The sequence below is a fragment of the Pipistrellus kuhlii genome, unplaced genomic scaffold (genome assembly GCF_014108245.1).
Source record: "Pipistrellus kuhlii isolate mPipKuh1 unplaced genomic scaffold, mPipKuh1.p scaffold_m20_p_8, whole genome shotgun sequence".
Lineage (NCBI taxonomy): Eukaryota > Metazoa > Chordata > Mammalia > Chiroptera > Vespertilionidae > Pipistrellus > Pipistrellus kuhlii.
The window spans coordinates 69,979,945-70,005,732 of record NW_023425584.1 but is presented as its reverse complement, the minus strand read 5'-3'; the positions used below and the strand labels follow the sequence as shown (position 1 = coordinate 70,005,732).

The window sequence follows — 25,788 nt, the reverse complement described above, 5'->3', positions numbered from 1 at the left end:
GAGATATCCTTTGGGTCCTAAGACTTGAGTCCTCCAGCTCAGGCCTAGAATCAATTGTCCAGGGACCACCACTCTTCTCAGGGCCCAGGACTCCCGCTGTCCTGCCTTGCGCAGTTGTGAGGTGTAGCTATGCTCTATCATGGGAACAGAGAAGGCAAATGTGGCGCTGGACATAGATGGGGTATGATTCCTGGTGTGCTTGCTGAGGTGAAAGACAAGGGGCAGGTGGAGGGGGCAGCCAAGGAGGGCTGGGCCTCTCACCAAGTCACAACAGCCACTCTGGCTCTAGAGGTAGCTCTGGAGTTCTCCTGGCCCAAGTGGGAAAACAGACAGAATGTTGAGAGCACCACCAGGGTCTCACAGTGCTTGGGTGCTCCCACCCCCGGTACCCATCACTTCAGATTCCCTTTGGCTGGGCAAGCTGTGTCTGTCTCTGCACAACTTCTCCCACCAGGCCACTTGGGAGGTAGCTGGCCCATGGTAAGTGTGAGAGCCTGCTTAAAAAGGAGTTGAGGCCACCCAGTCCTGCCAGTTCAGGTTAAGGATGGAGACGAGGAATCCTGGTTTCTGAGATGCATCTGAAATATTCCTCCTGTACTCCCCTCCCCACCTCCCGCTCCAGTGTGTCCTAGGGTTAACTATGGGCTCATGCAATGCACTGCCCAGCTCTCATTGCCATGGTCCTCTGTGTGCCAGCTCATCCTAGAAGTTTGGTCATAAAAGGAGTACTTGGTGCATCTAGCCATTCCAGCATCCTGCCCGTGGCCTGAGGCAGAGCCCGGGCAGTTGTCCTGGTGGACAGGGTGTTCCAGGGCTTATAATACATGACACAGACATGTTAGCAGAAGTAACATGATGTCTGTGTGTCTCTGAGAGTTGAATCAGGGTGGCCCCAAGAGCCCCACTGGGGAAACTGAGGATGGTCCAGTAAACACTTCTGTTCTTGTCTCAGCTCTTTCCATGGACAGGGGGTGGGGGCGACAGTGGTGCCCATGGGCAGGGACAGGAGCTCCTTCTGCACTTCCACCCAACTTCCCAGAGAAGGGACCTAAAATCTAGTCATCATGTTGCCCATCTCCTCAAACAGCATCTGCTCCCCAGCCCCTCTGGGGCAGCTCCCACCGCACTGTGGCAGGTCTATGAGCCCGAGAGCAGCTACTTCTCAAAGCCAGGCTTCCCCAGGAATGAGGTCATTGGCTGTATCTGCAGGAAGCCGAGGGGGACCTGAGCAGTGTCCCCGCATACTGCACACTGGCAGGAGCCCGAGGCCCACCAGGCTCCTTGTGCTCCATCTCTGCCTCTCTGACACCAGCACTTGAGCACCCCAGCAGCCATAGCCTCTACACATCCAGCTAGTCTGGCCACAGGACTGGGGCCCTAGGCCCTGTAGCTCCTAGGCCAGGTGTCAGCCCCACCCCAGTCCCTGCAGTTGTGCCGCCCTATAGGTCCTGGGCTTTGTATGTCACCAAGGTGAACCGTATTTGGCTGACTCTCCTCCTCCTTCCCACTGCACCTCACCTGCCAGCTGTTCCTGACTCCCTCCACCTACCTCTCTAGTCCCCCTTTTCCTCCTTTGGCCAAAACCAGCACCCACCCCAGCCAGGAGTGGGGATATAGGGTGTCCCCGCATCACCCAGCTATCTTCCTTTGCCCTTCTCTCCTTGCTCCTTCCAGGCTGTTCTGACAGTGTTCTATCCATTAGCCTCTGGCTTGGCACCTAAAATGGAGGGGCCTGTCTCATTGTCAGGCTCAGCTATGTCCCTCTCTCAGTTCAGCAGTTATCATTGAAAATTACCCAGCTGCTCCTGTAATGAGCGTTGTCCTCCGATGGATGCCTCGGGCCTGTGCTAGATGGCACCACCCTGAAGCCTCACCCCCCACCTCAGGCGGATGCTGCAGTCCCCCTGGGTTCCCCAGAGATGAGTGTCCTGCTGAGGCTTAAGCGCAGCTGGGCTGGGGGTCAGGAAGATGGTCTCTGCATGTGGGCCAGGCTGGGACTTGAGGTCCAGCACGCAGCCCAACTCCTTCCCTAGCCCCCACAGCACAAAAGCATGAGATGTGAGGCCGACGGGCTGGGGTGGGGCCCTGAGGCGGGGACTCAGGTGAGTAGGCAGTTCCCGGGACCACCCTCAGGACAACCAGAGAGGATGTTCCAGAAAACCAGTCCAGGCAACTATTCTAGGAGGTCAGCGGGCACGGGGGCTTTCTCCACAGCTGAGTCAGTGGTGGTGGCTGCTACCATGGGGCTGGGCACATAGTTGAAGGGGGGGACTCGGGCCGAGCGGCTGGGGGAGCCATGCCGGCTGGCAGCAAAGCCCCCCCCAGCCACTCCTAGGCTCTCATGGGTGAAGGGGGCCGAGGTGGGTGCCTTGGCAGGACCAGGCTTATCCACGTCGCTGCCCAGAAGGGATGTAGGTCCGCTGGCCAGGGCCTGGGGCGGCCCCCTGCTCTCCAAGCTTGGGGATGTGCTGGAGTTGGTCTTGGTGGCAGCAAAATCCTCTGTCTGGACCACAGCATCACTGGTCTTGCGCTGCAGGGGACTGCCTGGGCACTCCTCTGACGAGGTGCCCATGAGCGGCAGGGCGGTAGAGGGCAGTGTGCTCCGCAGGATGTGTGGCACGTCCTCATCCCGGATGCGACGCCAAGTGGTGCACGGCGAGGCCACCCTGGGTAGCGGCCGGGCCTCTCCATCGCTGCCGCGGCGTGCGGGGTCCGAGGCGGGACTAGGGGCAGCGCCCTCCGGCTTTGGGGCCGTGCTGATGTGGGGCAGAGAGGCATAGCGCTTGACGGCCTCAGGCTGGGTGGCCTGCTTGCGGATGGGCAGACGTGACGGGCTCTCTGAGCTGGTGCGCCTCGGTGGCCGCTTGCCAGGGCCTGACCGCGCTGAGGGGGGCTGCTGGGGGGTCGGGGCCTGTGGGGAGGGTGCCCGCAGTTCCTTGCAGCGGGAGGAACAGAGAAAGACGGTGGGCAGCGCAGGCCTGCTCCGGCGGGGTGAGCCACCCTGGGAGGCGGAGGGGGCGGCTTTGGCTGTGGACAGCTCCAGACGACGTCGGTGCAGCAGGCCTGGCGATTCCTTGATGAAGGTCAGCTGCCGCTGGAAACCTGAGCGGTTGGAGAACTCGCTGCCACTGGACTGGGCCGAGGCCATGCGCACCAGGCCCAGGCGGCCCCCTGGGGCACTCGGGCACCCCTTGGACACCACCCGACCCCTGGAGCCTGGCTCTGGGGCTGCCCTGGCCGGGGATGGTGGCACCCGCTTGGTGGGCTTCTGCATGAAGGGGATCCGCACAGGTGACTTCTGTGTCTTGTGCTGCTTGGCCAGCAGGGCCCGCGTGGGTGTCTTGGACACCAGTGAGGCCCCGGGGCTGGGCAGGGGCCCCGAAACATGGGCAGCTGGGAGCGGCCTCCTGGGCAGGGGCTGGGAGGCAGGGGAGGTCTGGGAGGAGCTGGATGAGGGGGTCTTCGTGAGGCGGGCCGGTGGCGTGGCACTCCTCTGGAGGGGGCTCAGGGCTGCAAGCTCTGAGATCTTGCCAGGCCTGTGCAGGCTTCGAGACCGCTGCTGCCCAGGGCCCAGGGCTTTGGTGGGAGCTGCTGGCTGTGTGGGGCTCTGGGGTCCCATCTTCCTCGGTGTGGTGTGGAGGCCAGGGGTGCCTTTGGGCTGAGATCGGGTGGCTGAGCTGGGCATGTAGATCACTGTTCTTCCTCGAAGCATAGCTGGCATCCCGGGTGTGGTTTTCTGGGCGCCGCGCAGCTTCTCTGGGCCAATGGGCAAGCAGGAGCTGCTGCTGCGCTGGGCCAGGGCCACATCCCGTTTCTCTGGCCGGGTGGCACTGCTCGCTTGTCCCTTTGCTCGTGTCGGCCGCCCTTTCCTGTGTAGAGAGGGCTGTAGGGTGGAGCCCACAGACAGCCCTGACGTGAAGGACAAGAGAGAGTCAGACTCAGACGAGGCCTCCTGAGTGGCGGCTGCTGCGGCCTGGTGCAGCCAGGTGACGATGGAGTTGGCGCCCTCCTGGATGGCGCGCCACTCGACGCTGTCCAGATCCGAGGCATGGTCGGACCCTGCTGCCTCCTCGCCACGCTCCCGCGGCCCCTCTGACCGCTTGTCCAGCCGGGCATCTCGGGGCTTGCGACGCCTTGGATCTGACACCTGTGGGCGGCGCCTGGGCGTGGCTGAGCCAATGCAGCGCCTCAGCATCTCTTCTTTGGCCTGAGAACTGGGACGGCCGTCATTCCCGCTGCCAGGGCCCCGGTCCTTGGTGACCACTGGCTCATGGGCACGGGGCCTGCCAGCCTCAGGCTCAGGCTCAGGCTCGCTGAGGGAGCTGGTGGAGGAGCTCAGGGAGTAACATGGTGGTGTCTCGTCAGCAATGAGGCTAGGCTGGGCCCGGGTGGGCATTGTGGCGTTGGATACAGCCTGTGCCTTCTTCTTGCCAGCCAGGCGCTCCCTCTTCGCTGTCTGGGGCGTAGCAGATGCCCACCGGGAGGGTGTCACCCCCGCCGCTGTGGACAGCTCCTCGTCTGAGCCGTTGCTGTAGAAGCAGTACACAGCCTCCTCAGTAGGCGTTGTGAGGCATAGGGACTGCAGTGCCCCCTCCCCATGAGCTCGGCCCAATTGGGGGCTTTTCTTGTCTGCACAAGCTCTCGGGGGCTTTTGGAGGGGCAGCTCCAGCCGTGCCCTGTTCCTGACCAGCCCTCGGGCTGGCTCCGTTCTGCAGCCTGCACCCCCAACCCTGTGCCGGCGCCCAGTGGCCTGCCTGGCAGGAGCCTCTAGGCCTGTTGGCTTCTGCCTGTCCCCACACCCACCAGCTGGGTCCCTGGGAGATGCCTGCAGTGCCTCATCGCTGAGTGAGGCCACACCGAAATTGACCTGCGTGCCCTCGGCCAAGTCAGTGCATGAGCCGTCCTCCCGGGCCGGGGTGGGCACCAGCATGTAGACGGGCATGGGAAGTGCGCAGCGGCTGGGCACCAGTGCCGAGGCCACCTTGCGGAGCCGGGTGGGCACGGCTGCACCCAGGCAGTCCCGCAGCAGCTCCAGCTCCTGGTTGGTGGCAGGCGGTCCTTCAAGGCGACCACTGGCCTCATCTCGACAGCAGTGCCCAGCGAAGTGCTGGCCAGGCCCACCACCCCCGCCAAGTTCAGGGCAGGCTGGAGGCAGCAGCCGCAGTTCGACATCCTTCTGCACGTAGTGCTCGTGCAGGGCCAGCGCGCTCAGGCTGGAGGCGCAGGAGAAGTTCTCGTCCGGCTTCTCCACGGTGAAGCGCACACTGCCGGCGTCCAGCCCGGAGGGCAGCCAGCAGCGCTCGCGGCAGTCGGCGATGTCCAAGAAGCGCTTCACGTAGCTTTCCCACTGCAGGCTGAAATGGGTGGTTCCGTGCTCACCAGGAGGTGGGGGCGCCAGGGGCGGCGTCTTGCTACGGCTCGGTGGCATGGTCTGCCCAGGGCTGTCGGGCAGCTCGCTGGGGCTGACTGTGCCACTGCCCAGCCCGCTGCAGGGGTCACTGGGGATGGAGCTGGCAATGGATGGGCTCTCAAAGCTGCCCAGGGAGCTCACCGAGCTGCAGCGGCTGAGCACCAGTGGTGTCTCCTGCACACAGTTCTCTGAGGAGCTGGATGGGGTGGTGTCCTCCACTCCCAGGCTCCGGCCCCGAGGCGGCACCGGGATGGCCATGGGCAGGGAGGCAGCCCCCGGCCCATGCCAGGCCCCGTCCAGCTCCGCCTCGCTGGGGCCAGCCTCCTCCAGCCCCTCCAGGGACGAGTCACTGTCATCCAGGTCCCCTGCCTCGCTGGGTCCCGGGTGGCCAGCCGAGGACAGTGAGGACAGGGAGCTACACTGGGACAGGCAGAGTGGTGCCGCCTCCGCCACCAGCTTCTCGGGAGCCTTGTTCAGGCCCTCTGCAGACAGCCAGGCATGTCTCCGGGCGCCAGGGGCCGGGAGCCCCACACCAGCCCTGGCAGTGTCCTTGAGCAGTGGCACATGCTGGTAGGTAGGTGACAGCTTGATGGTGCGCACGCAGGCGTCGGCGGCTGCAGCTTCCCGGGCTACCGGCTTGGCCTGGCCGCCCGGCAGGTGGAGATCGAGTTGGTTGGGCCGTGCCTGGCCACAGGGGAGCCCTTCTCGGCGCTTGGCCAATGAGGCCAGCGGGCAGGGCCTTATGGGGTCACGGGGACAGTGCCCATCACTCGTGCTACCACTGTTAAGGCTGTCATTGGAGAGGCTGGCGTGGGCTACCTTGAGCCGCAACAAGGGGTGACCTCGGCCACTGGCCTCCCGCTGCCTACCCTTAGGCCCCCGGCAAGGAGAGCAGGACTGGGCTCGGCCCTCCCGCAGTGCCTCCTGCCCCGGGTCCCCAGAGCTGAGGCTGAAGCTGTCATCAGATGAAGTGTGCAGGGCCGAGATGTCCTCCACCAGCCGGTCAATCCGAGCCACTGCCAGTGCCAGCTTGGCCTTGGCCCTGGCTGCCAAGGCTGCCTCCCCACCGGCCTCCTTCTCCAGCTCTGGGCCACCGCGATGGGCAGGTGGGGCCCGGGCCAGTGCCTGGCCTTGCGGGAAGTTGCTGCCCAGAAAGAGGGACAGCACAGTAGGACTGGCAGGCTCGGCGGTGGCGGCCACAGCGGCCAGGGAGGGCACATCATCATCGTCGAAGCAGCCCGAGTCTGAGGCATAATCCTGGGCCAGCCCGTCCAGGTGCCGCAGGGGCGGCAACGGCTTCTTGGAGGCGGCCTCGGCCTCGGCCTCGGCCTCGGGCAGGTCCTGCTTCTCCAGGTGGTCCAGCGTCTGGGCCAGGTGCCGCGCGTCCAGCTCGGCCTCCAGGGCCCGCTGCTTGCGCACGTACAGGCTGGGCACACAGGCGCTGGGGGAGATGGCCGTGGCTGCTGCCTGGTACTTGGCAGGCCGGTGAGCCAGCAGGTTGCGCAGGGCGGCGGCACTGCCCATGGCAATCATTTTGTGTTTGGAGTGCACCAGGTTGCGCAGCATGGCCACGGCGCCCAGGTCCCACAGCAGCTCCTGGTCCCGTGGGCTGCGGGCGGACAGGTTCCAGAGGGTGCCGCAGGCGTTGCTCACGATGGTCAGGCTGTGTGATGTCAGGTGCTGCAGCAGAGTCTGCAGGCAGTTGTGGTCCCGCAACACCTGCCTGCAGCACAGAGCAGCATGTCAGGCGGGGCCAACCCTCGTCTTACCAGGAGCAGGGTGGCCAGATTTAGCAAATAAAAATAGAAGGCATCCGGCTGACTTAGACTCTCAGAGAAGAGAATAGATAGGTAGTATAAGTCTACCCCAAATATCGAATGGGATATACTTGTGTTAATTTTTTTTTTACTTAAGAGAAATAACACATTTATTAAATAATTGTAATAGTAAATTAAAAATACTTATCTTTTAAAATAAAATTTAGTGTATCTTATTTTAGCATAATATCGCATGTCATATTTGGGATAAACATACTATACATTCTATTTGTTTTTTAAAATGCTAAGTATTTGTAAATTATTAAGTTAATAACTATTTTATTAACAAGTAAAATATTTAGCAAAGTATAGCTCATGTAATATTTGGAGATACTTGTATCACAAAAATCAGTCCCTGGGACAAGTCGGAGCATCCATTTGCCGGAGGACAAACAATGCTGCAGCCTCAGCGACAGTTCACTACAGACTGCCACCCCCGCCCCAGACCACACCTGGGGCCCACCTTCCCCCAGCACCCTCTGTGGAGCCCTCTGGCCTCCAGGATTGGGGCGGGTGCACCCACCTGTAGTCCTCTCGGGTGGCGATGAGGCTGGACACGTTGCGCAGGATGCCTCCGCCGCTCTCGATGATGGCCAGCGAGTTGCTCTGGCACTTGTAGGTCAGCGTGCTCACTAGGAAGCCCAGGGCGCCGTCCACTTGGCAGATGGCTGCCTTGTTCTCCGTGCTGTGTGCCGAGAGGTTCCACAGGGCACTGAGCACGCTCTTCAGGGTGGACTCCTGAGCACCGGGGTGGGACAGGTGAAGGTCAGTGGAGGGGTGCCCCAGGCACTGGCCCCACCCACTAGGCCCTCCCCATCAAGGCGCAGCCAAAAGGCTGGAAGGAAAGGCACCCAAATACATTTTCAAATAAAAGCGAGAAATAATAAAACGGGGCCTCACGGGATCTCAGGGTTGAAGGGATGGAAACCCCAGGCCCGCCTGAGGACCACCTGGTAAGCTAAGTGGTAAGTTGTTTGGTGTGACTCCCCTCAAGACAGAGAACTCAGCCCCTGTTGCCAGTATCTCCCTGCCCTGTGGCTGGTATTAAGCAGCCATGGCAGTGCCCTCTCCCCTGGGTCTCAGGTGCATTCCGACCCCCTACTCCGTCGTGCCCCTTCAGTGCCTACCTTGGAGGCTCGGAGGACGCACTGCATCAGGGCGGTCATGCTGCCAACCTCCCTCAGGACCTTCTTGCTGTTGATGTCGGCCCGCCAGGACAGGTTGCGCAAGATGCTGGACACCACCTGGGTCAGGGCACAGGGCGGGCAAGATGGGCCCTGGGCCCCCTGCCCTCAGCCCCGCATGTGGTGGGGCTACAGAGACTGAAGGCGGTGCCCATCACACCCATAGGAGAGGGGACTCTGTCGGCAGGGGCCTTGGACGGTGGGACACTTGGCAAGGCTCTCCCCACGCCCCACCCGCTCCATCCAGGTACCTGGTGAAGATCCTCGCTCTCAGAAGCCAGTTGGGCCACGATGGCCTCCATGCTGCCACGCCGGGCACACAGTGTGGCCTGTGGGGTGCCACAGGAAATTCATGCCATGGCTGGTGGGGCAGGATCCATGAGGGACACCATGCCCCACCTTCAGGCTTTCTCCCTGTGCACCTACTATGTGCTAGAGCTAAAGACTCAGCATCCCCTCTTACCACTAAGGCAAAGGGATAGCAATCTCCCTGTTGCTTTGATGAGGAAATTGAGGCTGAGACAGGAGCAGACACACAGCCTCCTCCAGCCCAGAGGCCCCACTCTCTGCAGTAGAGCAACCAAGAAGACGGTGGCCTAGCCAACGGAATCCAGCCACATCCCTCCTTTCATGGCCCTCTCTGGGCCTCAGTCTACCCACCTATAAACTGAGGACAACTTTCCCCACCTCTCAGGGCTGTTTTGAGGCTCAGACAAGGGTGGGGGGAGCATTGATGCCACCTGCCCATCCCAGGCACCTTGTTGGCGACGTCCCCAAAGGTGAGGTTGGTGAGGGTCATGCCAGCGTATCTGCGAAGGGCAAGGTTGAGTGGGTCCTGGGTCATCTTGTGCATCTCATAATCCACCTGCAGTAGATCTGCCACAGCCTGCAGCCCACCTATGGGAACATGGGAGGGTGCACAGGGAGGTGCAGGGAGACACCCCAAACAAACCTCCCAACCTCCGCCCGTTCCATTCCCCTGCTTAGGTGCCCTCCCTCCATCCAGGTCTGCTCTCCTCAAGCCCACCTTTGAAGCCAAACTCCAAGGATACCTCCTCAGGCAGCCTGCCGCCAGGCTGACGTGATTCCCTGGATCTCCACACCTACCTCCTTCACACTTCCATTCATACTTCTTCAGCTTCTAGGCCTTTGCATGTGCTGTTCCCTCTCCCTGGAATGCTTTTCCCTGCTATTTGCTCAGGTTCCCAGCTCCCTTCTGCTCTCGGGTCATGAAGGCCCTCAACATCCCAAGACCATTAGACCTCCAGCCTCTGATGATTGCCACACACAAAGTTCTTTGGTCACTATGAAAACTAGACTCTCACTTTACAAAGAGAAAGCAAACATGGAGGGAAATGGTCAGGGTGAGTAGAAGAGAAAGAACTTTTGCCCAGCCAGCATGGCTCAGTGGTTGAGCATTGACCTATGAACAGGAGGTCATGGTTCAATTCCCAGTCAGGGCACATGCTTGGGTTGCAGGCTCATTCCCCAGTGGGGAACACTCGGGGGACAGCCAATCAATGATTCTCTGTTATCATTGATGTTTCTGTCTCTCCCTCTCTGAAATTAATAACAATATATTTTTAAAATATTAAATATATATATAAAAAAGAAAAGAATTAACTTGCAATTCAAATGCAAGGTGGTCTTCCTGCTTCACTGAGCAAAGACAACAGAGGCAATCTGTGCACTTAGGGGCTGGGGTTGTTGGACACTTCTGTGGTTTCCAGATCTGGAGTTTTATTTCCAACTGGGAAGGGAATGACTTGAAAGGTATACACTCTCATCAGCGTCTGCTTTCTTGTCATGGTTGCGAATGCCCATTTCTATGCAGCCAGACCACAAGAGATCTGATAAACCTTTGAGTGTGTGATTATCTGCTGAATGAGAAGTATCTAATTTTGTAGTCACTGGAGTAAAATTAAGCACATTGATGAGATTTTTGTCCAAGTTTCTATTACTTTAAATGATATAATGCTCTTAAAACTTCACAAGGTCTCCCCCACCCCAACAACTCTGATTCTGTGTATTAAGTTGGACCTCTCACCTTTGCTCTTGGCTTCTGGCCACTTCCCTATCCTCTGAGCCCAGGACCATTAAGGCTGAAAGCCTGCCCTGGGCTGAATGAGGCCCAGACGCCTCAGGCCAAATGGAGGGGACACGGAGGAGGTGAGGGGTGCACTCACCCAGCTCATTCATGGCACGGCGATATTCCTCATCGAAGGACAGCTTCATCACCGCACAGGTGGCCTGGCAGATCTGTGGCTCAATGGGGACTGGGGCTGTGGGCCAAGGGACCAGATCAGAGCTGTTCCAGTCCAGGAAATTACCCCTGCTGAGTCCTACCCATCCCTGCCTTCACCCCCACAGAGACCCAAGCTCTGCAAACCACTGCATGCTTGGCACCCGAGAGGTCACTCCCAGAGCAGTGGCCTCCTTTTCTAACTCTTCTTAAAATGAGTAATAAGGTGTCTGCCTCACCCAGAGCTGAGACAGGAGATGAAGGTGTGCTGGGTGCTCAGGACCTTTGGGTGGTGCTTTTGTCATAGATTAGCTTTGTGATCAGCTGCCCAAACTAGGAATCTCAAAGTCAGCACCCATATTTCTGGTTACATGCATTCAATGACTGTTTCTTGAGCTACCCTGCAACCAGGGCACAGGCTGCGGGTGGCTCTTTTTGCCAGTCAATCATGATAAAGTCGCCACAGGCTTCAGCCCACACGTGACGCAGAGAAAGTGCACAGAGAAGGCCAGGGGCTGCTCACGAAATCACCCTGCCACCCCGATGGCCCAGGCTCCGTGCTCCTTGCTCAAAGGTGGCCGGGGAGGCTGCACACTCACCGCTGCCCACCCCGCCTCCCTTGGTGATGCTGTCCTGCGCCTGCAGCCAATCCCAGCAGGTCTCACAGTAGGCTCGGATCTGCTCCAGCACGTGCAGGACACGCATTTCCTTGCGCGCCAGGCCCTGGTCGGGCTGGGAGAAGACAATGTTGTGCAGAGCTGCGTTGGCACGCATGCGTGCGTCCTTGGCTCCGGGCACCCCGGGGGTCCCGTTGCGACCCCCAGCCCCGGCCTCTGTGCCGTGCAAGATCTGCAGTAGCAGTGGCAGGCAGCCGGAGCGGCGCATGGCCACACAGCTCTCAGGAGAACTGGACATGGCGAGTAGCGTGCGTGCTGTGTCCTCCTGGTCCCGTGTTGCCAGCATTGACAGCAGCCAGAAGACCACCTCCACCTGTGGCAGCGGGAGGGGGACGGCGATGGATTCCACCTGGCCCCAGTCAGTGTGTCCTCCTCCCCAGCCAGGGGCGACCCCCATGGTAGGAGTCCTGTGACCCCAGCCCAGGGGAATCACTTCCTCACCCCCACCACCCTCACCTTGCATCCCCCATGGGCCACCACACACCCGTGGGGAGATGGATGAGAGGCCTCAGCCATTGTGGAGATGCCCCCAGTGGAGGACCAAATGCCCACTCCACTGCCCTCACTGGGTACTTCTAGGGGCAGCCCTACGTCTAAGTCTAGAGTGCTCTCCCAAAGAACATAGGACAGGTATCCCTGCCCACCTCCCCGGGCCCCAAACCACATGCTGGACCCTACCAACCTCACCACACCCTCACCCAGCTGGCTTTCCACTCCCCACCCTGCCCCTCAGTTCACCCCAACTGGCCTCCCCCTTACCTTGCTGTTGCCTGGCTGAGGGGCACCGTCCTCAGGGTGCACAGGGACCTTGGTGTCAGGGTCCTCGTCCACTGGCACCGACTTTACTGCCAGCAGGGCCTGTGAGGAGAGCACCAGCCTGGGGGTTATGGGAGCACCACAGAAAGCACCCTCACTGCTGACACTGGCCACACTCCATGATGATTGCTGGAGGCTCCATCTATACCTACACTCTGGGCAGGGTCCTCAGGTACCCTCCTCCCCTGGGCCATCACCTCCCCTGAGGGCCCTGACCCTGCCCCTCCCAGTACCTGGGGCTCAGTCTGCTGCACCCGATCCTGCGCAGACAGCAGCTCCTTGTCGATTTGCTCCAGGCGAGAAGCACGGATCTGGTGGGAGAAAGGTACACGTAGCTTGCTGTGACTGACCAGGTCCCTGCTCTGACCCAGCCTGCTCCCTGATATAGCTCTGCCCACTGTCCTAATCCACCCACCTCTGATTTGGCCCAGCTCAAATCCCACCCCCCAGATCTGACTCTTCCTACTTTAAGGTATGGTCATTCCCTCTATCCAAACCCCACCCGCGGCCCTAACTCCACCTACTCCTTGATAGGGCCCACCCATTCTCACCCTAGCCTGTTGTCTGACTCCACTCACATCTTGCCCCCACTCACGGTCCACACTCCCTAGGCCAGGCTCTGACTCCACTACTCCATGATTTGGTCCTACTCACTGTTGAGACCCTTCCTCATCCTTCCAGCCCCGCCCCCTACTTAGGCCCTATGCTAGACCTGCCTACTCCCTTGTTGGGTCTCACCCCTATTTAGATCCCACCCATCCTTCTAGACCTGCCCACTCCTGATATGTCCTCACCCACTGATCAAGTCACCCACTGTCAGCCCTGGCCTCTGTTCTCCACCGCTGAGCCTGGCTCTGCCCTTAACCCCATCTGGCTGCACCCCCAGACAGCTCTAGCCTTTGGCTCCACCGCCTGAGCCAGAGCCCGCCCACAGCAGTCACTGCCCTCTATCCCAAAGGCACATTACTCCGCCCATCCATCCAGACTTTTCCCACAAAGACCTCTCCGCTCATCCACCACGAATAGCCTCGCCGCGGCCCCGCCCACCGCCGCGGCCCCGCCCACCGCCGCACCTGCGCCCGCTGCACCATCTCGTCGGAGGTGCCAAAGCGCTCTTCCATCAGCGTCCGGATGTGCTGGGACTCAAACTCCAGCTGCTGCCGGATCAGGTCCATCTGCATGGAGAACTGCTGGGAGGAGTGGGCAGGCCGAGGTGAGCGTCTGACCGGGCCAGGGCCTGGGACCTGCCCGCCACACCCCAGGCTAGGGGCGGGGCGACCCACAGCACCCTCCCCTCCTCCCTTCTCCCCGCTGCTCACCGTCTCCACGTGCGGGAGCTCCTCCAGGCGCTTGGACAGGCCCTGCAGCTGGGAGTAGTACCAGAGCTTCTCCTTTTCCTCCTTCTCAATCTCATTCAACAGGAAACACCTGAGTGGGCCGGGCCGCAGAGGGGGAGCCATTATTAGGTGTGGTTTATTTTGATTTTATAATCGCTTGTTGGGTGCTTAGTGTATGGTAAGCACGTCAAACTCAAAGGCTAACACCGGCCAAATAAACAAGATTTAAGTTTATGTGGGGCGGGGAAAAAAAGCTTCAATTTTTTTTTTTATGCCTTAAGAAATTTTTGTTTAACTTTTATTGATTGCAGAGAGGAAGAGAGGTAGAAACATCAATGATGAGAGAGAATCATTGATTGGCTGCCTCCAGCATGCCCCCTACTGGGGAATCGAGCCCACAACTTAGGCGTGTGCCCTTGACCGGATGGAACCCAGGACCTTTCAGTCTGCAGGCCAACACTCTATCCACTGAGCCATACCGGCTAGGGCCAAAAGCTTCAATTTTCATAGAAACATAGGTTTATTTAGATAGAGACATGTTGAATACAAAGGCTGAAATAAATAAGTAATAGTTAACATAAATAATGGAACATTTTAATAACAATATTTTCTCTTGAACATTAACCTACCAGACGCTGAATAACTGCACAAATTAATAAGCATAATGCAAATAAACCTATTTTTCTTGTTCTCCAAAAGCGAAATATTTCCTGTTGCACACACCAAACAAGTCAGTACAAGACTAATGATGTGGCAATTAGCCGCTAAAATATTTGCTGCTACCCTGTTTCCCAGAAAATAAGACAGTGTCTTATATTAATTTTTTCTCCCAAAGTTGTGCGAGGTCTTATTTTCAGGGGATGTCTTATCTTTCCATGCGCTAGGTCTTATTTTTGGAGGATGTCTTATTTTTGGGGAAACACGGTAGTATTAGTGGAGAGAAATGGTGCACCTGTGCATAAGGCACATAAGAGAAATGAATGCAACACGATTATAGTAATCAGTCATTAGCAAATATTGTAGTTCATTATTAATAACTAAAGGCCTGGTGCACAAATTTGTGTATGGATGGGGTCCCTCAGCCTGGTCAGTGATCAGGGACGATCAGGGCCATCTCCCCCAGTGAGATGGGACAATTGGGGCCAGCCAGCCTCCTAATTGGGACCCATTGTGGGGGCAGGCTGGGCTGCCAGGGGGAGAGACTGCTGAAGGTTGGCTGTGGGAGCACACTGACCACCAGGAGGCAGCTACTGCATTGAGCATCTGCCCTCTAGTGGTCAGTGGGTGTCATAGCAACTGATTGGTCGTTCAGTTGCTTGGGTTTAATATATATATGGCTAATATGCAAAGTGTCCCCTCAGGTGTTCCACCAGGAGACCAGAAGTTTAATCGCTTGCTGTGACGTGCACTGACCAGCAGAGGGTGGTACAGAACAAAGGAAGGCACCAGCTGGCAGCCAGCAGCCAGGGAAGGGAGGCCCAGGCGGACACCCAGAGGCCCTAATTGGCCTGATCACTGACCAGGCGTAGGGACCCTACCTGTGCAAGAATTTTGTGCACCAGCCGAAACCGGTTTGGCTCAGTGGATAGAGCGTCGGCCTGCAGACTGAAAGGTCCTGGGTTCGATTCCCGTCAAGGGTATGTACCTTGATTGAGGGCACATCCCCAGTAGGGGGTGTGCAAGAGGCAGCTGATCAATGATTCTCTCTCATCGATGTTTCTAACTATCTATCCCTCTCTCTTCCTCTCTGTGAAAAAACAATAAAATATATATATTTTTTTTAAAGATTTTTGTGCACCATGTCTCGAGTCTGTCTATCTATCTATCTATCTATCTATCTATTTAAAAGCCTGAGTGACCATTATGACCAGTTACTATGATGTGTATTGACCACCAGGGGGCAGATGCTCAACACAGGAGCTGCCCTCTGGTGGTCAGTGTGCTCCCACAGGGGGAGCGCGGCTCAGCCAGAGGCTGGGCTCACGGCTGGTGAGCGCAGCTGTGTGGCAGGAGCCTCTCCTGACCACAGCAGCGCTACTGAGCAGCAGCCCAGGCACAATAGGCCAGGATGAGCGCAGGTGGCTTGGGCTCCTCCCTGGCCACCTGCCACTTGGCATACTGCTATGTCCCTTAGAGGAAGTCCGAGTGCCAGTTTAGGCCCGATTCCCAGGCGGCCAATCAAGCCTAAACTGGCATTCAGACACACCCCAAAGGGTCCTGGATTGCGAGAGGGCACAAGGCAGGCTGAGGGAACCCTCTGCCCAAGCCACAAATCTGTGCACTGGGCCTCTAGGTACGTATAATAGGATATTATAAAAATTAAGTTACGAAATTTTTATTAAAACATTTTTTACATACCATTATATTGCCTGGGCCACAAAAAAATATTCTTTTTGGGCCACGAGTTTGACATGCTTGGTGTATGGCCAAGTTTAACAGGCAGCATGGCAAAGCCTTGCCCTTGGTGCTCCCCTTTACTAGGGATGGGTGGGTGGAGCACAGAAAGTTGATTAAAGAGAGAAGGTAGTGCCAAAACCGGTTTGGCTCAGTGGATAGAGCGTCGGCCTGTGGACTGAAAGGTCTCAGGTTCGATCCCGGTCGGGGACATGTATCTTGGTTGCAGGCACATCCCCAGTAAGGGGTGTGCAAGAGGCAGCTGATCGATGATTCTCTCTCATCGATGTTTCTAACTCTCTATCCTCTCCCTTCCTCTCTGTAAAAAATCAATAAAATATATATATATATTTAAAAAAAAAAAAAGAGAGAGAGAGAGAGAGAGAAGGTAGCCAAATCCGGTTTGGCTCAGTGGATAGAGTAGGGGTGTCGAACTCAATCAGAGAAGGGGCCAAAATCTAAAATCCAGCCTAAATCGCGGGCCGAATGGTTTACTGAACAGTCATAAACTGTCATTGTGATGGAAACGCAGCGGAGTGCAGTGATGACAGCGCGGTGCGGGCCACATTGCAAGGCCTGGCGGGACGGATTGGGCCCGCGGGCCTTGTGTTTGACACATGTGGGATAGAGCATCAGCCTGTGGACTGAAGAAGGATCAGTTCAGTTCTAGTTAAGGGCACATACCTGAGTTGCAGGCTCGATCCCCAGTAGGTTGCATGCAGGAGGCAGCCAATCAATGATTCTCTCTTATCATTGATGTTTCTCTCTCCCTCTCCCTTCCTCTCTGAAATCAATTATATATATATATATATATATATATATATATATATATATATATGTATTTTTTTTAAGAGAAAGAGAAGGTAGTTTCTTTGTAAATTCTTATTCTCAGAGAAAGACTCTGATGGGGGCGATAACACCTCGCCCAAACTCTATAATCTCCCTCCAGGCTACACAGAGGAAGCTTCAAGCTCAGATTGCTCCAGTTGCAGTTGCAACAGATTTGGCTCTGCCCTTAACCCCATCTGGCTGCACCCATGCTCTGGGTGATTCACCCTAAACATTTGATTACTTTAAATGATATTATAATGCCCCCAAACCGAAAACTTCACAAGGTCTCTCCCTCCCCAACAACTCTGATTCTGTGTATTAAGTTGGACTTCTCACCTTTGCATCCTGTGGGGAGACACTGCTATTCCTACCCATTTTACAGAGCGGAAGTCTGAGGCTGGGAGCGGCTAGGGGACTTGCTTGACATCACACAGGAGCAGAGCATGGACCTCCATGTCTCTCTGGCCCCAAACAGCCCAGCCAAGCTGAGCTGCGTGCCTGGACCCTGCCTCTCTCTGCTGTCCCCTCCCCTCCAGGTTTCTCGGGCTGCAGCCTTTCCTCACAAAGACTGCTTTGAGCTCCTCTGGCTCCAGGCCTAACTCTGAGCCCTGGCACTGGACACAGCCCTGTCCCTGGTGATGACTGGGTGTTGGGGACCCCTGGGGACGTCTCCTAGGAGCCCTTCCCTCTGTCAGGAAAGTCCCCTCCTCTTTGTCCTCCAGCTGAGGTCAGCTGTGACGGGGAAGTAGCTGGAGGAGCCACAGAAAGCTGGTGCCTGAAGTGGAGGCTCGGAAGGTGGGTAGGACTGGCTTGGTGGGTGGTGCACATGCTGATGGGCCAATCAAAGGGCAGAGACTACAGGGGTGGAGTCTGGCTGGGGAGCGGGGCCAGTGGTCAGTTTCTCACCGTTCTCTGTCCAGTTCCTCCAGCAGCCGGATGGTGGCCCGGCTCAATTCCCCAAAGCTGTCCTTGGAAGTCCCGGAGCCATGTACTGGGCTTCCCTCAGGGGTCTGGGCAGCAGGCTCAGGGCCCAGGGCTGGGGGCTGGAACTTGAGGTTGTACAGGCTGGTAATATCCATCTGCAGGGCTGGATCGGAATGGAGGGAGAGGGTGAGGTCAGCACCCCTCCTGTCCCTCCTCCTCCCAGCTCACCCACTGTGTAGAGGGGGCCCCAAGGCTGGCCTCTCACCTTTCAGTTGATCCAGCACCTCCGTCTGCCCTGAGGACACCAGCACTCGGGCCTCCTGCTCCAGCTTACCCTGTAAGTGCTTCAGTACCTCCTGGAGGTGAGGGGCAGGAAAGAGTGCTGGTTGTCATGGCCACTGCCCTGAGCTGCCCAGCTCCAGCCCCCTGTGAGATGCCCTTGGCCCTGCCTGCCCATTTCTGGGGTCCAGTGCCCTCGTGTTTGTCCTTGTGACCCAGGCCCATGTCCTCTGCCCAGCCCCACCCCCACCTTCATGCCAGATGTCTCGGTCTCCAGCTTGGACAGGTGGCTTGAGTTGTCTCGAAGCTCCTGCCTCAGGTGACTGTTCTCGGCCTTCAAGGCTTCCACTTGCCGAACCAGCTGTTCGTAGGGTGCCACGGAGCTCGTCATCTTTAGCTCCTGCAGCACCTGTAGCCACAGGCAACATGAGGCTCTGAGGAGGGGGTGGCCCCGGACCTAAGCCCCAGCCCTCCCACCCAACCCTGGAGCTGGGTCCCAGGTAGGAGGAGCTGCAGGCAGGATAGTGCTGGCCCGGGGAATCCTAGGGACAGATGGTGTGGCAGATGGAATGACAGACAAAGGCAGGAACAACAGGAGAGAGAGACAAAGCCATCAGACAGGTATTCAGAGAAACAGACAACCCAAACACCCAGCTGACCAACAGACAGATACAGAAAGACTTCCATTCTCACAGTTGGGTTCCTGGACACATGTGCTTATAAAACAGCCAGCCAACAGACGGATAGCCAAGACTGACAGCCTAACCCAGCAGATGGATTAGCCAGCTCAGTGCCACCAGGCTTACAGCCAGAGAGAGAGACAGACAGATGGACAGCCAAGACACTTTCCCTGCAGCAATGTAGCTGCCCAGAGGCTGGGTGGACAGACTACCCACTGATTTAATTGACAGACAACAAAAATGTCACGAAGGGTCTAAGAAACCAATGGACAGGCTGACAGTGGAGCTCCAGGGGACACGAGCCTACTACGGTCACCCTGGAATTTGGGATCCCAAATGCTCTGCCGCCCCCACAACCCCTCCATAGGCAGCTGGATCTGGGTAGCTACCTGTGTGGCCCAGGGAACCTGCAGTCAGCCCTCTGCCAGCTCCTGTGGCCCCCCAGCACCCTGGCCTCATCCCCAGGCTCCACCGCTGCCACCTGCTTTGTGTGTCTGGCTGTCCTTTCTCGCTCCGTCCAGCAGGCCAGCATCTCCTCCCTCAGCCTGGCACTCCTGCCAGAGCCTTCCTGCCCCACCACCTTCTCTCTTTGTTCCCTTAACATGAGCGCTCCTCCTCCCTCTCTCTGCCTTTGTCTGAGGCTCACCAATAGCAGCCCATCCCCTGTGCCACCTCCTCCCCGGGAGCCCCCTCCCCCTGCCCCCCTGTGTCCCCTCCCCAAATCAGCCAGCCCTCTTCTGCCCATAGGGGATACCCTTTGCTCCCTCCCTGACCCGACCACACTCTCATTCACTTGCTCATTCATTTTCCGCTCTCTCTTGCTACCCCTAGAAGGTCCCTGCTCACCTGAAGTCACCAAGGACACAGATGGGCTTGGAGTAGGGGAACCTAAATGCTCTGCCCCAGGTGGGGGATAGGTCAGGCATTTCAAATTGGCTCCGAGAACCTACTGCATGCCGGCTCTGTCATTTGGCTTCCTTATCATAGTCCCCCATCTAGAAGGGCAGACAAGGCACAGCTGGAACCTAGACACTGGGCATGCTCAGATAGGAAATGTGGAGGCACATGGGCCCTATGCCCTCTGCTGAACTCAGTTCCCCCATCTGAGGAATGGAAGGAACTCAGTCTGCCCAGCCCATCTAGTGGGCTGATGTGAGGGTTAGGAGGAGGAACTGTAGTCACTCAGCAAACACAAGTCATAGGTCAGACTGGAAGATAGTGTGTCAGGTGAGGGAGGCCAGATGCTTGGGGGCCACAGCCTTTGTCTATCACCCTAATATCGATCCTGCCCACGGCTCAGTCAGGGGTCCCAGCTGAGAATGAGGCCTGGGATTGTGGTAACGTCCCCGGGATCTGGCTAGGCCCCTGTTTCCTGACTGAAGCCATCGTGCTGTACCTCGCCAGGGGAAGCACTAGGTTAAGCACAAACCCCAGCATATCCCTGCCATTTCCTAAACCCAAACTTCCTTCCCAAGCATCCCCCCCCAACACACATACACACAAACACACACACACACACACACACACACACACACACACACACACGTCACCCTTGCAGAGCCAGCAGAGCCAGCTTGGATACCTTCACTCCCCCTGCCACTCCTGCACTCTCATTAGATGGAGCTTGGCAACATGGCAACAAGCCCCCCCCTCTGCGTTCTCCCACATTCAATCCTGGGTTCTCACCTCCATCCACTCTCTTTAAAAAAAAAATAAATTATATATATATATATATATATATATATATATATATATATATATTTTTTTTTTACAGAGAGGGATAGAGAGTTAGAAACCTTGATGAGAGAAAAACATCGATCAGCTGCCTCCTGCACACCTCCTGCTGGGGATGTGCCCGCAACCAAGGTACATGCCCTTAACCGGAATTGAACCGGAGACCTTTCAGCCTGCAGGCAAGCCGACGCACTATCCACTGAGCAAAACCGGTTAGGGCTCCATCCACTCTCTTACCAGCCCCTCAAGCTTTGCCCAGCTGGGCCCTCATTCTCCCCACATCTCTCCCATCAAAGAAGCCTCGCTGGCCTCCCATAGTCCATTTCTCATTCACAGACAGACAGAAACTTTGGAAGTACTGGTCGGACTCCATGTCTCCCTGCTTCAATAGCTGCCATGGCTCCCCAGTACCCTCATCATAAGACCCGTCTCCTCCGTATACACGCCACTCTCTTCCCCCAGGTCTTTGCACATGCAGCTCTCCTGCCCGGATCAGCTTTCCTGACTTGCCATCCTTCGCAGCACAGCTTCCTCCAGGAAGCCCTCCTGCCTGCCCTTCACCCATCAGGAACCTCCTGGAGGCCTCCCTGAGATATGTTTATTACCAAAGGAAAAGCACTGATAGATGGCGGTTCCTCTAATTAAGGAAAGAGTGGCCAAATATCAGCGGCAGGTATATAGCACAGGTGTAGCCCAAAGGGGGCCTTCTCCTTCCTTCAATCCAAGCTCCCACTTCCTGAGGACTAGACACCCAGAGAGCTGTAGCGCTGCCCCGCCCCGCCCCAAGGCACACCAGCAGGCCTGCCCACAGACTGGGAGGTCCAGGTATCCAAGCTGGTGAGTGGATGTGTGCGTGGGACCGACTGCAGCGACACAGGTGCCCACCTCTTTGGGACTCAGTTTCCCCTCCGGCTCCACCCTGGAGACGCAGAGGCTCCAAAGCCAGAGCGGACCTGCGCAGCAGAGAGAAGTGGGGGGGAGGGGAGAGCATGAAGACATCCCTCAGAGACGGCGACCGCGCCCCCTACCCTCAACCCAGAAAACGCGCCGCTTACTTATCTTACTCCAGCTGGGCTGGGCTGGCGGACCCCCCAGGGGCCCGGTCCCCCTCCCTCGGCGCAATCCCGAGACCCCGCTTGAGATCCTGGCGCTCCTGGGCCAGGGCGGCCGCGGGGGCGCCGGCTCCGGGGTTCCGGGGGTCTTGGCGGCGTGAGCAAGGGGCTCTGGGGAGGACAAAGGCCGGTGCGGGCCTGGCAGGCGGCGCCGCCACTCAGGGCGCTGGGCGAGACCACCGCGAGCGGGGGAGGATGCGGGATGCGGGATGCACGCGAGGCGGCCAATAGAGGCGCGGGAAGACGGGCTGGTGCCATGGCAACAGCCAATGGCGGCCCGGGGCGGGGACCGGCGGCCGCCGCGGGGCTTCTGGCCTCCTCGCGCGTTCAGGGGCTGCGTGTGCGGGCGTGGTGGTGCGGGAGATGGAGTCTCCAGGGAAAGGGGACGCCTGGAGAACCAGGACCCCGGACCCCGTGTCCCCCACAGCATTCTGGGGTGAAAGGTCTCCTAGGATGTCCCGCCGCAGGATCAGCATAATTTGAGAGTAAAGCATCCAGGCTTGAGGGTTACATCAGAATCTTGCTGGGGGCGGGGGGGGGGGGGGGGGGCGGGGAAGCTCCCGGGGCAGGGGCAGAAGCAGGGCCGGTCAGCCCCCTACCCCTCGGATTCGGTCCAGCCTTGTGTGGATGGGTCAGGATGAGACAGCCTCAGGATTCAGGCTGAATGAAACCCCGGCGCTGGTGGGGAAGGGGAAACATGGGGATGGGGATGGGCAGGCATCCTGGGGAGCGCCCGGGACCCTGCATTTCTCCCCATTTTTTCTTTTCTCCCTGGCAGAGCGACAGCTCCTCCATGGGCATCTGCCTTGACTCCGTGTCTTCTTCCCCCACATCTCTCAGTTTCTCTCCATCTATCCCCTCTCTTTCCCCCTATGTCTCTACCTCACCGCACCACTAATTCACCCTCACAGAAGGAAAACCAGAAGAGAGAGGAATCTGAGGTCTCAGGAATACATATCCCCAGGCCCTAGCTGTCTCAGATCCTTGATGGATCCATGTAGACCACGAGCGGATTTAACTCCCACAGCCAGAACCTGCAGCTGCAGCCCAGTCATTCCTACTGCTGACATGTGCACACCCTAAAGGATGGAATGCGGATTTGGGGCCTACCTCTGTCTTTTCCTGGCTTCAGGGGCCAGGGAAAATTGTTCACTTTGAGACCCTCAGTCTCCCATCTGTGGTTGGTGCTAGGGACCACAGGAGGAGCACAGGATCATGCGGTTTTCTGCTGGGTCGGCTGTAGGAGGTCCTATGTGTCCATCCTGAGGCAGCAATGCTGGAGGCCCCTGTGGACTCAAGTCTGGCTGTCCCAGCGCCTCCAGAGCCAGACACAGTTGTCCCCAGACTGTGGGGCTGGGAAGTTGGTGCAGAGCGTGGAGGGCTCTTTCTGAAGGCTGGGAAGGCTGAAATGAGGGGGCACACCAGTTCGGGGCCTCTTCAAGATGCAAAAGAATTGGCCCCAAGGAGGGAAAGGCATTTCAAGCTGAGGGAACAGCATGTGCAATACCTGAAGTTGTGAGAAATTAGAGCTCATTCAAGGGCTATGCTCTTCTGATGGGGCCAAGGAGTACAGCAGGCAGGTGGTAGGGCTGGACTGGGGGAGAGATGAGGTGTTTAAAGCAGGGCAAATTTCAGGGTGCAGCTCAGTGGTTGAGCATCAAGTCATGCACCAAGAGGTCACCAGTTCGATTCCCAGGTTGTGGGCTCGATCCCAGTAGGGGATGTGCAGGAGGCAGCTGATGTTTCTCTCTCATCAGAATTTCTATTTCTCTCTCCCTCTCCCTTCCTCTCTCTCTTAAAAAGTCAATTAAAACATATTTTAAAGCAGGGCAAACTAGGCAAAGCTGAAATGGGAGAGGGGAGGAAACAGAGCCCAGGGCTCTGGCTTCAGCTCTGCCTTGATATCCTTTTGTAACCTTGGGCATGCCTCTCTCTGGCTTCAGTTTCTCATTTTGTTCACTGGAAGGTGGATTGGAGAATCCCTATCCCCACATCTCAGTGAACTAAGTCTCACCTTCCCCACCCAGTTCTATGATGTCACTGCTCCCCAGACTCCCATAGCCAGAACCTTAGAGCTGGTAGGGGCTTGGAAGGTCCAATGGCCAGTCCTGCCCTCATACATATGGAGAAACTGAAGCTCAGGGCAGGGAATACATTGATTTGAGTTCATGCAAGAGTCCCATCAGGACCTGAAACTCCCTCCCTTCCTCACCTATCTGGATATGGTGGGAGCCTGGATGGCTGAGAGGATATGGGGGCTGAGACCCCAAGGCAGGATGCCCTGGTCCACAAGCCTCTTGGACATTATGTCCTTGACATCCCCCAAATCCTTGACCCTGTAAATCTTTGAGCCACAGCCACACTCAGGTATCACTGGAAATTCTATAACCACGAGAACTTCAGTAATCTTCACAGCCCCTCCCCAAGATCCCAGGCCCAATCTCAAAGGGCTGAGAGATCCTCATTGCACAGTGCCCAGGCCTAGCAAGGAAGGGCCTTTCCCAGAAACCTACTCATTACTGCTGGGTTCTCAAGAAGAAATTTAAATCATGGGGCTCATTTCGTTTCTTCCCATCCCCAGAGGCTAATCCCCCCCCCCCCCCAATCCCAACACATTGTAGGGTCACTCATGGAGTGTCTTTGGGCTTTCTGAGTCTGACCTCAGGAGTTTCTGCCCCTTTGATCTCCTTGCTTCCCCAATGAGCCCCTTCGATGTGCCAGGGGCTGGGGGCAGAACCAGCGGCATCCCCCACTAGGAGCTGGGTAGGGGGCTAGAGGGAAGCAGGAAGGCTCTAGGTCATCATGAGACCTTGGACAAGTCTCGGGTGACAAGGCAGGCAGGGCCCTGACAAGTGAGGAGGGGATGCCCATGGCAGAGGGGGGGGGGGCGGGGTTGGGGGGAGAGAGGGAGGGTAGGGGAACCAGACAGTCTAAGCCCCGCCCCCCCCAAATCTGACTCTGGTTGGGTGGCCTGACCAGGGTCCTGAGCCTCATTTTCATGGGTGAGGAGGGGGCTGGTGCGTGGGCCCGTCAGCACCGCGGACAGCTCCTTCCAGCCTCTAGGTGGTATGCTCTGAGGGCGTTTCCACCCCGCAATTAGGTTCCTGGCTCAGCTCCGGATGTGACCTTGGGCTCCCCGCTGCACCCTTAGACTCAGCTTCATCTTAAATAGGGATATTATAGCTCCAAGATTCAGAACGACTGTGGAGACCGGCAAACAGCTAGGGCCCAGTGAGATGTACAATATGTTATTAGGAAGAACGTCACCATCCGCAAACGTGGTAGGCCCTGTGCTTGGTGTTCAGAAGAGGAAACTGAGGACTAGAGAGGTGCAGGGCGTGGCCCGGACCCCAACCCGAAGCCTGTTCAGGGTGGAGCCTCGGCACGGCGCGCTCCTGCCGTAGCCCCACTGCCCCAGCCGGTCTCGGAGTCCCCACAGGGGTCGGGGTCTGGGGGGTCTCCCTTCGAGGCTGAGTGCTGGGCCCAGTGAGCCTGCGCTTGCGCAAACCAGGAAGAGGGGGTCACTGCAGTGTAGCGGAGGGTCTCCCAGCCTTGCCAACAGCCTGAGGCGGTTTCCCTGGCAACGGTCCCCCGTGCCACTGCACCAGACCCCAGACTCATCCAGCCGGGGTGCGCGAGCCTCTGCCGGCGCCGAGACCACTGTCCCCGCGGTCCGCACCCCTTAGCTGCGCCCAGGGCCGGGCCCGTATCCCCGCCGCAGGGCCCCCGCGCCCTACCTGGTCCCCGAAGAAGGCCGAGTGCAGCAAGCTCAGGAGCCCCAGGAGCCCCATGGAGCAGTGGCCGCCTCGGACCAGCCCGCGCCCCGCCCTCGGCAGGAGGAGTGGGGAAGGCGGGGGTGGAGGTGGGGGTGGGGTGAGGATGGGGGGTGGCGGCCGGGACGCCCTGCGCCTGCGTGAAGGGAACGGGGAGGTTCACTCAGCAGACCAGAGCCAAAGCTCCTCCTAGAAAGGGTCGAATGAATGGGGTCTTGGGGACCTGCAGGGGCAGGAAAAGGAGTCTCGCCGTGATGTCCCCCGGGAGGCGCGGCTCAAGGAGATCCCGAGGGAGATGGAGGGCGTGTGAGCAGAGAAGAGGGTCAGGATGGGGGAACCCTAGAAAGGTGAAGAAGGGCTCCGTGGGTGAAGGAAGAGCGGGGAGGGCTCCCATAGGAGCTGGGAAGGGGTACGGTATGGGGAAGTGGGAACTCAGGGAGGAGGGGTCCCGCCTAGAATGGAGGAATGGAGAGAGGCGTGGCCCTGCGGCGGTAGTCAGCTGCCCGCTTGGACAGTGGCCTGCAGGAGCCCAGGCCCCTCCTCTAGTTTGCCCAAGCTAGGGCTGTGCGCTCAGTTCA

The 25,788-nt window shown here is 58.0% G+C and overlaps 1 protein-coding gene across 3 annotated transcripts; it reads right to left on the bottom strand.

Annotated features, from left to right (window-relative positions):
* Positions 1-533: 533 nt before the first annotated feature.
* APC2 (APC regulator of WNT signaling pathway 2) lies at positions 534-25,309 on the bottom strand. 3 transcript variants are annotated; one of them, XM_036425045.2, is made up of 15 exons: positions 25,175-25,309; positions 18,162-18,320; positions 17,898-17,988; positions 17,615-17,795; positions 13,466-13,574; positions 13,220-13,336; positions 12,380-12,457; positions 12,090-12,188; positions 11,253-11,643; positions 10,598-10,693; positions 9,169-9,308; positions 8,663-8,740; positions 8,355-8,471; positions 7,751-7,965; positions 534-7,133 (listed from the first exon to the last, which is right to left on the bottom strand). In XM_036425045.2, the coding sequence occupies exons 1-15, from the start codon at positions 25,226-25,228 to the stop codon at positions 2,174-2,176; spliced, it is 6,885 nt and encodes a 2,294-aa protein (XP_036280938.1). In that variant the 5' UTR covers positions 25,229-25,309; the 3' UTR covers positions 534-2,173. The 3 variants fall into 3 exon arrangements, with proteins under 3 accessions (XP_036280938.1, XP_045432277.1, XP_036280939.1); XM_045576321.1 differs by having other exon boundaries at positions 13,220-13,333; XM_036425046.2 differs by lacking the exon at positions 25,175-25,309 and adding an exon at positions 21,381-22,607.
* Between the last annotated feature and the right edge of the window lie 479 nt (positions 25,310-25,788).

Coding starts and splice junctions, on each gene's coding strand:
- APC2 (XM_036425045.2), bottom strand. CDS start 25,228: ATGGGGCTCCTGGGGCTCCTGAGCTTGCTGCACTCGGCCTTCTTCGGG. Junction 12,458..13,219: donor AGATGGTGCAGCGGGCGCAG/GTGCGGCGGTGG, acceptor TTCTCCCACCAG/ATCCGTGCTTCTCGCCTGGA. Junction 10,694..11,252: donor GGGAGGCGGGGTGGGCAGCG/GTGAGTGTGCAG, acceptor CTTGGCCCACAG/CCCCAGTCCCCATTGAGCCA.